Source organism: Triturus cristatus, chromosome 4_2 (assembly GCF_964204655.1).
Source record: "Triturus cristatus chromosome 4_2, aTriCri1.1, whole genome shotgun sequence".
Taxonomy (NCBI): domain Eukaryota; kingdom Metazoa; phylum Chordata; class Amphibia; order Caudata; family Salamandridae; genus Triturus; species Triturus cristatus.
Genome location: NC_140586.1, coordinates 362,693,922 through 362,706,629, shown reverse-complemented (window position 1 = coordinate 362,706,629; position 12,708 = coordinate 362,693,922). Strand labels below are relative to the sequence as shown.

Sequence of the window (12,708 nt, the reverse complement as noted above, 5' to 3'; positions counted from 1 at the left end):
GACTCCAACCAGCAAAAGCGCCACTGCGCTTTGACTCAGCCGAGTCAAAAAGCGAAGCTCAATGGTTGACCGGTAGAGCTTCCGGGTCCTTCACAGGTGACGATGGGGCAAGACACGGCCCAGGGAGTAACGACTCGACCTACCTCCGTTCTTGCCTTACTGGAGCACCACTCCGGAACACTGCTCTTCACGAAGCAGGTACGTCAGTGTAAACACAATATCCGACAGCGTTGTACCTCCCGGTTCCTCCCTTTATAGGGCGTGTTTTCCTTGAGTTATGTAACAGCTCTCCTGTTTACATAAGGGCGTGTTTTCCTTGAGTTATGTAACAGCTCTCCTGTTTACATAAGGGCGTGTTTTCCTTGAGTTATGTAACAGCTCTCCTGTTTACATAAGGGCGTGTTTTCCTTGAGTTATGTAACAGCTCTCCTGTTTACATAAACTCTCAACCGCTAAGCATCCTGGGAGATGTAGTCCGTGTTCGCTGGTTACCGTTTTCTTCCCCTCGCATGACAGGAATTCTTGACAGTACATCCTCCCTCTCAGCGGCTCCCCACGGGTCCAGCGCTGGCAGGAAAACGCCGATGGAACAAGGAGACCAAGCGTGGAGCAAGAACCCCTTCAGCCGGTTCCCATGAGTGCTCCTCCGGGCCATAGCCTTTCCACGCAACCAGGTACCACAGCTTCCCCCTGCGCCATTTGGACGCCCGTATGCCCGACACTTCATACTCCACCTCCGACTCCACGCATACCGGCCTAGGTGTCCCAGACGGCTTGGAGGGTGCAGGTTTGAGCAATGATACATGAAAGACAGGGTGTATCCGCAATGACTGGGGCAAGCACACCTTCACGGGACCCATACACTTGGTAATTCGATAGGGGCCCATGTACTTGGGATGGAACACACTGTGCTTTCGAAACCTCATGTTTCTTGTGGATATCCAGACGTAGTCTCCAGTGCGGTACAGTGGCCCGGGCCTTCTCTTCCTGTCTGCCGCAGCCTTGTATCTTCTCTTGGCCTCTATTAGGACAGCCCTTGAGCGCATCAACGTGTCTTTTATGTGTGCCACCCTGTCCGCTGTGGCGGGAATCCTGTCCTCTCTGAACGGATGTAGAAACGGCAAGAACCTGGGATGTTGGCCATAGTTGCTATAGAACGGAGATGACTGTGTGGAGCTGTGAGTGGCGTTGTTATAGGCTATCTCTGCAACCCATAGCAAGTCGACCCATTCTTCCCTGCCCTGGTCCACAAAACATCGCAGATACTGTTTGAGCGTTTGGTTCAGGCGCTCGGTTTGGCCGTCCGTTTGAGGGTGGTAGCTGGTGGACAGGGCGGTCTTAACATGCAGCGCAGTGCACCAAGTCTTCCAGAATTGCGCAGTAAACTGCGATCCCCGGTCCGACACGATCACCCCAGGTAATCCATGCAGTCGTACCACATTCTTTAGAAGTAGTGACGCCAATTCCCCGGCCGTAGGGACTCTCTTGCAGGGGATGAAGTGCCCCATTTTCGTCAAGTAATCCACCACCACCAGTATTGCCGTCATCCCCTGGTCTACCGGTAGGCCCACCACGAAGTCCAGTGATATGCTATCCCATGGTCTATCCGGGGTCGGAAGTGGATGTAAGAGCCCTTGGGTTCGGCCATGGTCGGCCTTCATGGTAGCACACGTAGGACACTCCTGTCCCCTCCTCCTGACATCCACTCTCATGGTTGGCCACCAAAAATGCCGTCCCATGCTAGCCACCGTCTTTTCAAAGCCCAAATGACCTGCGCATGGAGAGTCATGGCACCAGATGAATGCTTGTTTCCTTAGCCTAGGCGTGGGTATCAGTAGGCACCTGCCCTTCAGGGGTATCCCGTCCTTCAGCTGCCATTCCCTGTGACTGGGGAGCCACCTCCGCCATGCGAACGACCTGATCCCTCTCTTTATTCCCCTCAGGAAAGTATCCGGTTGGATAACCCCCAATACCATCCTCGGGGAAATGATGGAACGCTCGGTCGCAGGCAATGGTACCTTAACTGCAGTTTGACGGGACAGGGCGTCCGCCTTCCGGTTTCCCGTCCCCGGCCGATATGTGATGCGGAAGTTGAACCCCGCAAAGAAGATCATCCACCGCAGCTGCCTGGGAGAAAGGTGTCTTGTGGCCGTCATGAACTGTAGATTCCGATGGTCCGTGTACACCGATACCACATGTCTTGCCCCCATCAACCAATGCCTCCATTCGGTGAAGGCGTCCTTGATTGCGAGAAGCTCCTTCTCCGCAATATGGTAGTTGCGTTCGGCGTCGTTGAGTTTGCGGGACATGTACGCAACGGGATGAACCACCCCTTTGTCGTGGTTGCGTTGGGACAAGATAGCCCCCAGCGCCACATCCGAAGCGTCCGCTTCCACCACGTAGGGGAGATCCGGATCGGGGTGAGCCAACACCGGCGCCTTACCAAAGGCGCTTTTCAGGGCCTCAAAGGCTGTGTTCGCTTCAGGGGACCAGACAAACTCCTTGGACTTCCTCAGTAGCTGTGTGATTGGGGCCACCACTCCTGAAAATCCATCTATAAACCGCCTGTAAAAGTTGGCGAAGCCAATGAAACTTTGGACGTCCTTCACGCTTTGGGGCACCGCCCATTCTTTCACCGCCTTGATCTTTCGTTCTGCCATCTCCTGCCCCTCTGGACTCAGCATCACTCCGAGGAATTCCACGGACGTGACGTGGAAGTCACACTTGCTGAGTTTACAAAACAGCATGTTTTCCCTCAGCTTTTGGAGCACAGCTTTGACGTGGTGTACGTGCTCCTCCACACTGGACGAGTAGATGAGGATGTCGTCGATATATACGACCACGTAGATATCCAACTCCTCTCTGAATACCTCATTCAAAAAGTACTGAAAGGCTGCCGGGGCGTTGCACAGACCGAACGGCATGACGAGGTACTCAAAAAGGCCGAACCTGGTCTTGAAGGCGGTCTTCCACTCGTCTCCGTCCCTCATGCGCACCAGATGGTATGCCCCTTTCAAATCCAACTTGGTGTAGATATGAGCTTTCTTGACCTGTTCCAGAAGTACACTGATGAGAGGCAAGGGGTACCGATTTTTTATGGTTATCGCATTCAATGCCCTAAAGTCCACACAGGCTCTCAGCTCCCCATTAGCTTTCGGGATGAAGAAGAGTGGCGAGGCGGCCGGAGACTTGGACGGGCGGATGAATCCTAGCTTGAGGAGTTTATCCAGGTACCCCGGAGATGCACGTTTTCAGGCTCCGTCAGGGCATACAGCCGGCCGCTGGGAACGCTGGCCCCTGGCACCAGGTCGATCTGGCAGTCAAACTGTCTATGTGGTGGTAGCACTTCCGCCTTCACCTCATCAAATACATCCTCAAAACTGTGATGAGCCACATCTTTTTCTGCCGCTGTAGCCACCGTCTGACTCCCGCTCTCATCTGCGTCAAGGGATTCCGTTCTTTTTCCACAATGCAGGATGCAATACGGTGACGTCATTTCGACGCGATGTGTTGGCCAATCCACAGAGGGGTTGTGTTTCTGTAGCCACGGCAATCCCAATATGACGCCATATTGGGGCGCTCGGATGATGTTAAAAAGCGATTTGTTCCAAATGGTTCCTCCCATATCTCATCGGAAGGACCCCCGTGTGCTGCCCGATGGGCCCCGTCACCAATCGCCTTCCGTCTACAGCATAGACGTCTTCGGGTACAGCTTTGGGAAGAAGCACTAGCCCTAGCCTGCATGCCTCGTTGTGGTCCATAAACATGCCAGTGGCCCCTGAATCCACCATGGCCACAACGGGTATCCACTGGTCATGCACTCCCACGTGCACCGTGAGAAACAGATGTCGGTGTCCCTTAGTGACCGAGTTGGAAAGTGAAGGGATGGATGAGTGACTCCGAGATGCCCCTTCTTTGGTCTGGGAGTCCTCTAGTTTTCCGCCGGTATGTCCACCACGGCTGTTACCGACCGGTTGGCCCGATAACGTGACGTCTTCGGTTTGGCAGGGCATTCACGTACGTAGTGGCCTTTTTTGCCACAATATAGGCACAATCCTTGTTTACGGCGTGACTCTTTCTCCGTGGCTGTGAGGCTCGCTCGTATTGCGCCGATGTCCATGGGTTCTCCCTTGGATGCGGTGGAAGTTTCAGGACTTCCCACCGTCACATAGGATGGAAGGGATTTTCCTTTTCTCCCATGATCCCCCTTTCTTTCACTTAGCCTATGTTCCAGCCGTAATACCAGGTTGATAAGGCCCTCACATGTCTTGGGTTGAGGGTCAATTTGAGCCACGGCGTCCTTGAGCTCATCGCACAGCCCTTGATGGAAGAGCGCCGTCTGTTTAGCAACAGGCCACTTGGTTTCCGCAACCAGCCGTCGGAACGCGTTGAGATACTGCACCAGGTCGTTGGATCCCTGTCTCAACTCAAGCATTTCACGGTCCGCCGTGTACGAGTCAGCCCTTCTGTCGAATACCTTCAGGAATTCCTCGCGAAAAGCACCCCAATCACATAAGATGGGGTCGTCCCTGCTCACCAGAGGTACGGCCCATTGTGCCGCGTTTCCAGCCAAATAGGAAATAAGGAAAGCCACACGAGCCTGACTCGTGGGGAACGCCTTTGGTTTGCACGATAAATGTAGCGCCACTTGTGTGAGGAATACCTGCACTGTGTTAGGATCTCCACTGTACCTCTCTGGTGTTGCCAAGGGGATGGCTACCGGCATTTCCACTACTACAGCAGGGGTCTGGTTCGTGAGGGAGGTGCTGGGCGAGAGCGGGTCCAATTGGATAGCATCCAGTCTGGCTTTTACATCGGCTGTTTCTTGCCTAGAGGCAGCCACTTCAGCTTGCACGGTCGCTAAAGCAGCCAGCACATCGTCAAGTGTTGCCATGTCTGTTATCGACCGGGAGACAGTTGGTGTTATTAAGGTCGGATATTTTGTAACGCCCTGAACGTCTCAGGATCGTTTAACAGACACGATAATGAGGACGCAACCACTTGTGAAGGGTTAGTTATTTTAATGAAGGCAAAAATAATACAAAGAATAAACAAAAGTTATAGTCACTGGAATCCTCCAGGCTAAGTACGTTACCAGCCCACCGCACGGATGGTCCTAACCGTCCTCTGCATATACGCCGATCCCGGCGTATGCCAACAGAGGGCAGAAATGAAATGGCCGACAATGCCAATCGGTAGGCTGTGAGGGGCACGAAGAGTGTTGGGGAAAATCGAGGAGTCAGGGAAACACCCAGCCGGGGTCTCTACCTGAAGGGAGCAGCCGCTCAACCTCTTCCTCAGACTGCACCGGGACGCGGAGTCACCTCCTGGTGATGCGTCACCGATACCCCAATCCAAAGCAAGAAGACTGAACCGAGAGCAGCCGCTCGATCGATCCTGTGGACTTCCGAGTCTGTAACGCGGCAAACACCTCCTGGTGTGCGTTACAGCTGGCAGTCCCTGTATCTCTGGTCGGGCTGGGAGTTACGACTCCAACCAGCAAAAGCGCCACTGCGCTTTGACTCAGCCGAGTCAAAAAGCGAAGCTCAATGGTTGACCGGTAGAGCTTCCGGGTCCTTCACAGGTGACGATGGGGCAAGACACGGCCCAGGGAGTAACGACTCGACCTACCTTCGTTCTTGCCTTACTGGAGCACCACTCCGGAACACTGCTCTTCACGAAGCAGGTACGTCGGTGTAAACACAATATCCGACAGCGTTGTACCTCCCGGTTCCTCCCTTTATAGGGCGTGTTTTCCTTGAGTTATGTAACAGCTCTCCTGTTTACATAAGGGCGTGTTTTCCTTGAGTTATGTAACAGCTCTCCTGTTTACATAAGGGCGTGTTTTCCTTGAGTTATGTAACAGCTCTCCTGTTTACATAAACTCTCAACCGCTAAGCATCCTGGGAGATGTAGTCCGTGTTCGCTGGTTACCGTTTTCTTCCCCTCGCATGACAGGAATTCTTGACAGCAGCCAACTGTATTGATATATATTGTGTTACTTACTGGGTCCAGTTAGGTTTATTACATTACTCCCCCGTTTTTGGGAGTGAGAGTATGCAAATTCAAATGGTGGTTGGGCAGGTTTCCCTCTGGACTTGCAGGAGTTCTAGAGCTAAGAGACGGTTTATTTTTGTAAGGGATTTTTTTAGTTTGTCTTACAGAAAAGCAAGTGGAAAAGCCACTGAAACTAGTGATTTATGAGCATTTTTACCTGAACAGCTATTTCTGACTGCAGTAAGTAAGTTTTGAATACAAAATGAGCAGTTCCTAGGGGTTACTGTCTAAGACAGGGGAAAAGGAGGGAGGGGAAGAACAGGTCTTTCTTCGAAATGCCCTCACACACCCCGAGGGATGTCATGCTTCATCATTTGGGCATTTGCCCCTCGTCGGGCCGGCGCTGCAATGCCTGACGGGCTCCCGAAGCCGGGGCTCTTTATCGGGGATCTTTTGAAGAAGCCGTATGGGTGCGTGTGGGTGTGAGGGCCAGGTAGTGCACAAAGAGTGGGAGGAATAAAAAAGGTTTTAGAGCCGTCCTACTAAATTCAAGTTTTAATTATTGAGGTAGCTCCAACCTTATTAAAATTATGTAGAAGCCCTGTGTAGGAAATGATGTTCCCTAAAGGCTAATCTAGCGTAGGTGTGGTCAACATGTTTCGTGCCCCAACTGCCCCAGAAGGGGTCAATGGCACTTCGTCAGGACCAAGTGTGAGGGAATTAAGTGCACCACCGTATAGCACTAGTTGCTAATTACGGTAGGGGTAGTTACTGAAGAACTGGTACTGGGATGTACCGGGACCCCCAGTAACCTAGTTCCAGCTGACGGGGACGAACAGAGCACAATAGTTGCTCCGGAGTAGCGGTAGTCGTGCAACTTGCCGGTGTCCTACCCTCGCTCTGGGCCGTATGCAACATATCCTGTGGAGACATTCAGTCGCAGCCACAGGAATCAGCAGTCTTATTAAAAATATCTGACTTTGGTCTAATTAAGAGATGATGAAAAGTATTAAGCCTAAACCTTGTCAACAAAATTTTTTCATGCGAAGTAAAAGTGCCCGTTAAATACGGCTCCATTGTGTCACAGGATTTAAGGATCACATATTTTCTGAAACTGGGTTTCATAAGCTCCATCCCTTCTCTTTGGGCCACCCTATCCATATAAAAAGCCTCCTTGATTGCTACCACATCCCCCTTTACGATCCCGCATGGATTGTTAAACAAATTCAGACGGCCGAGCCTGTGAAAGCAGGATTTCAAATATTTTAACCAGGGGACGGACATTGAATTATCCTGAGACACAAGGTCTTTCACAATCATATGGGTAAGCGGTATCTCTTTATTTAACCACAAATTTACCCAGCAGGTCAGGGGCCTTAGAGCAAATATATCACATAAATACTTTGTCCCTAGTTCTTCATGTACTGCCATATTTGATGTGCTGGCGGGGACACAGAGAAGACGTTTGAGAAAATTATTTTCTACAACCTGTAACTGCTCTCCAGTTACGTAGCCCCATAATTCACTACCATATATAGCGGTAGCTACTGATTTAGCATTATAGAGTTTAATCATTGCATTAGTTGGCTCCTTCCCCAGTTTTGTTGCAAAGTTAAAAATAGAGGCATTTACCCTTGCCAAATCCCCTTTTTTTTTTGGCCAAATGGGGGCCCCAGCTAAGCAGTAGAAAACTGCAGGACACTTAATTTGATGATAGCTTATTAAAAGTACATTCACCTCTTCTGGAGCCCTGTTGAGAGGATTTGAAGGAGTTCTTGTGTAGTAAAATTTTAAAAGATTTATGTAAGGAAGGATATCATGCAGCACATTTCTCTACTGTCTATTTTCTGTAACTAGAACATTTTAAATCAGTTAATACATTTTATCAACTAACCATTTATTGTTCTTTTAGGTTGCTGCCCAGCATGATGATGGCTTACTAGTTAACAAGCTGCCTTTGGAATTCCAGGTTTGTTCTGCCCGGTGACTTGGCTTGTCTGTGTCACTGTTCACTCAGACTTGGGTCTTACACCTTTATGGACCCTCTTTTCTCCAGCTGTCTTTCAAGTCACACATCACAAATGAGGCTGTATGTTTCTTGCTTGCATGTTCCTGTGGTCTCTGCCATGGACGGCTGTCTGTAAGCAGACCTGTTGTTCCAAATACATAACATATACTTTGACTGGGCTGTGGGCCAGCCTTTGCTCATAATTGGATGGCTTTGTTGTTTATCTCCGTTCTCTCCACTTGATCAATGTCCATCCTCTCTTCATGCGTTAGACCTACCAACTTTCTTGAGAAGTTCTGGTTGGTTGACTTTCTTCCACTGCTGACTGTTGATTGCATTCAGGGAACGACTTTTCTTCTTTTTGTTTCAGCACTGCTTAAAAGTGCTTGTGTTTGCTTGGTGTCTCCTTTGAGTGTTGCTTCCTCAGCTCACCTTGCTCTGAGATGGTTCCCTAACTTGTCTGTTGCTCCCACTTGACTTATTTTTTATTTTAAACTTTAGCTGCACTGTCGACAGGTGGCAACTAAGAATGGGTTTGTAATATTTTAACAAATTCTATTCAAATATTGCCACAAAAGATGCACATATGTCCATGGTGGCCAACTTTTAACAGTATTGATAAAAGTACTACATTTGCATTGAAAGATGGCTGCTTGGATGCGAATGCATCCATGTCAGTCATTTTACAATTATTGGATACATCTTCCTTTCGTCTTACATGTAGCTGTAGATTAGGTTATGAATTAGATACTCATACAGTGAGGAAGCACTTAACAATCTAGCAATCATTACAACTCCTATAATGTGATCATTTGCAAAATTGTGGACTATTATTGGAAGAATATATAGGTTTCCATTTTGGCAAAGGTGCTCAATGAGCAAACAGTAAACTTCAATGAGAAGCACTTATAAATATTAAGATAGCAGGTGACCCAGTTCAAGCTGCACTTCAGTAACTTCCATAACGAGCTGAAATCACTGATTGTAGTAAAAGCATTCCATTCTTTTAAGAGATCCTAATTACTTCTGCTCAAGCTGTCACGGCAATGACGAGTGCTTATTCTCCACTCTTTTCTTCCTCTGACTACAGAGCCAGTAGTTCCTGTTTTTAATCACTTCCGAATAATAAAGGATGACAAATCTACAAGCTCCACAGTCTTTTTTCCGCCATTTTTGTGGTTATTTCTTGATATAAAAGTGTAGAAAGAAATATCCACCAAACAAAGAAGCACTTACTTCATTTATTTAAGAGGTAGTAAACATGTTTGGTGGAAGTTGCACTCCTTGTCTGTAGACATACCATAATCTTTAGACTAAGGTCAATATTAAGTAATGAATTTCAGGTAACAGAAGTATACAAAAAAGGCATTGGCGAAACCAGTAGCTTTCATGGTGGAGACCTTTTGGCTTTTTCAATGCTTGCTTTCTTTTAGCCAGACATACCTCTGATAAATGTGAGCGTTGCAGCCTTCTTTCTTTTATAAATCATCCAAAATCACTCACCAAATTCCCTCCCTGAATTCTTGCATCAGATATGTAATGATCGCAAGACACCACATCATTCTACCAATACAACAATGGTTTGAAACATGCCATTAATTCACATTATCCTGAACATACTTTCACCCAATCTGCCTCACATACCCAGCTCTGGATCTCGTCAAACAGCTTCACAATGAAAATTAAGATTGAAGTGCTGCTTCATAAATCGAATGGCCAAGTTAACATACTTCCAAAACCTCATCACCTCTCGCCATCTTCACCCTCTATGACTTGCATGCGTTATCAGTGGATCAGTCAGTGGACGAGATGTGGTGTATGTGAAAGAAATGTAATTGCCAAGCCACTGTTTCCCATTTGACTATTCAATCTCTTGTGTTATTGATCAGTACTTTTTTGACTAAATGTGCATTATAAATTACGAAGCACAAGATATCAGTTTATCTTAATCTCGTTGTTATTGTCTTTGTGTACCTTGTTTTTATTGTGAAGAATGATTTTAGGATGAATGTAGATTCGTTTGGAGTATGGATGTGAATCACATAGCTAAATATTTATTTTGTACTGTTCATATAAAATATATTTGTATTTGTTTACAATAATTTGTTGTTGTCCCTATATGTTCCTGTAAGTTTTTATTATGTTAAATTTGAATATATGTGAGTTGCCCTAGGTGTTTGCATTTCATTATTTCCCTGCCTAGAGGAACTCTCACCCACTTGCAGGGGGCCCCTTTTTCTTTACATTGTAACGGCCAGAGCAGCCAGCCAACTGGGACACAAGGTTTCTGTCCTGACCTTGGGTCAACAGCCAGTATTTCGAGAAAATCAGTTTATGTCCCAGTGACTTTAAAAAAAATTGTTATCTGGTTCTAATGTGGTGCTCTAACGGCCATGGGCCAACCTCGCATTACATAAAACTGTAAAAAAGAATTTAAAAAATGACTGCACCTTATAGTATCTTTCTACCTTTTATTTGTCAGTTATGACTGTCTGAGAGTGAAAGACCTACATAGAACGCTTGACTCCTGAGAGGAGGAATATGCTTTGCACGCCCCAAAAAGACACAATAAAGGCATCCTGTGTGGTGGCCTGCTGAACCCATATTATGTTAGACTCCTGGCTGGTGAAGTGTTGACATTGGTTCTAATACTTTAAGCTCAGAGTTTCCACACAGCTGACAACTGTCCAGATGCATCCATGTGCCCCTTGCGTCAGATACACACTCAGCTCCACCAACTAAGAGACCAAAAGATGTTTTTAACTTGATTGTTCTTGCAGTCACATCAGAAACCCATAGTGTAGTATGTGCACTATTGCCGACCTCCTGCTTGCAGGCTGCATGCTTTCAGTGCCAAAGTCCTCTGTTCCTTCACATACCCTCCTTACCGGATAGCACAAAGCAACAGTTGTTTGCTTTATATAATTTTCTCTGTTGTTGTCTCTCACATTCTCCGATGTTCTCACTTTGTCTCATGTTCTCTCTCATGCTCACGGGCTTTCTCTCACGCTTTCTTGCACATGAAAGCCTCACACCATTGACGACTTGTGGCAGTTGTCTGCTATATCTGCTTCAGTCATCTTGTCTGTCCTGCTTGCCAGTTGTCATCACAAACCCTAACCAACGGTGTGAGCACTGTGTGCTTTTTTTTGTAGAGAGATAGCAGGTTGCATTACTAATGGCAGCATTGCTTCTGAGAGACAGTCACGTTTTTTCTGTCCACATACAGGAGAATAGTATTGCTCGTCTGTAAATGCCATCAAGCCCAATTGGTTATTCTGCCAGTGTGCATCAGCATAGATGCTATGAGAGTGTCACACATCTGATTTTCTGCAATCTAACCAGACACATACCAGAATATACATTTTACAACTTTGACCTCTGGTGCCTGTCAGTCCTAGCAATTTGTTAATTCATTAATTCTGCCCCAGCTCCTGCTTGCGTGCATTACCACAGCCCTCCCTTCTTCCCTGCCCAACTCCTGATTTCCAACCACTGGAATGGAGTACTTGTTCCTTACAGATTGTATCATTGACTTCTGGTGTCTCTGGCTTCTTTCTCGTTCACTGACTCCAGCTCACTACCAGTCTTTAGTATACTGCATAGCATCCTTCAAGTAACTACCTTATTCCATCCGCATCTTAAATTCTCTTCACTTTGTGCCTTTCTTTTTCCTACGTCTTCCATACTGAGGATGCATTGTCTCCATCTTTCCATGTTTTCTGATTGCTTTTACTCGAAATTATCTGAGAATTATTAGCAGTCTAGCCATTATGCCATTTCACAGGTGTCTCTTCTGACAATCGAAGTATTGCTTTAACTCTCTGGTCTTGTCTCTCTCTAAGTGCTCTTCCCCAGCTCTCTCAAATCTCTCTCTTTTTTCCCAGCACTGTTCACTCTCTCCATTTCTCTAAAGGAACTTCTTTCTGGGGAATGTATTCATTATATTACCATGTCTATTGCTTTTGCAGGCTATTTTTGAGGAGGAAATACCTCTAAAGCAGCTGGGCTTTGTGAACTTGCTGGAACTAGTTTTGTCCCTTGGTGATATCCTTTACCTTGAGAGCAAGGATGGTGACCAGGACTTGCGAATCTTTGATGCTAAGAAGTGGAAAAAAGTCAATGGTTAGTAATATGTAGCATTTTTTTATTATTCATACACCTGAAATCTACACAGTTAATCCATACGCAAATTAAATGTGGAAATTAAATCGGTCAACTTTCTTCACCTCCTATAACTTAATGTAATAGCTATGTCCTCATCATGTAAATGATTGACAGGGATTATTTTTCCAAGCGTGTTCTTAATTTTTGGATCAATAAATATTTGAGGTTTTCTTCTTATGTATCATACTTTGCCTTTCTCTGGTCATTAATTTGAATATTACACCGCTAGAACAAATAAAGGTGGAGATGGTTACTTACATATGATTATTTGTACAGTGCTCGTCTCAGGTTTTCCAGGCGGTAGAGCAAAATGAGGGAACTGTGCTGGCCGAGCCTCTGGACTAGGTAAAGAGCCATGTCTTCAGTTTCTTGCAGAGCTCAGGGATGAAGGAGGGGGCTCTGATGTGCATGGGGAGGTAGTTTCAGACTTTGGGCATGAGGTATAAGAAAGTGTGACTGCTTGCTCTGTGGATGCATGAGATTTGAGTAAGCAGGAGGCGGTTAGGGAGTGGAAATTGATGTTGGTGTTGAGGAAG

At 46.9% G+C, this 12,708-nt stretch overlaps 1 protein-coding gene across 9 annotated transcripts in view; it reads left to right on the top strand.

Moving 5' to 3' along the window:
- TDRD5 (tudor domain containing 5) overlaps positions 1 to 12,708 on the top strand; it is a 1,318,580-nt gene that overhangs the window by 594,635 nt on the left and 711,237 nt on the right. For all 9 annotated transcript variants that reach the window (XM_085601794.1, XM_085601799.1, XM_085601798.1 and 6 more), the window contains exons 6-7: positions 7,910 to 7,966; positions 11,977 to 12,130. In XM_085601794.1, the coding sequence (XP_085457920.1) occupies positions 7,910 to 7,966; positions 11,977 to 12,130 (211 nt within the window). The remainder of the gene's footprint in view (positions 1 to 7,909; positions 7,967 to 11,976; positions 12,131 to 12,708) is intronic.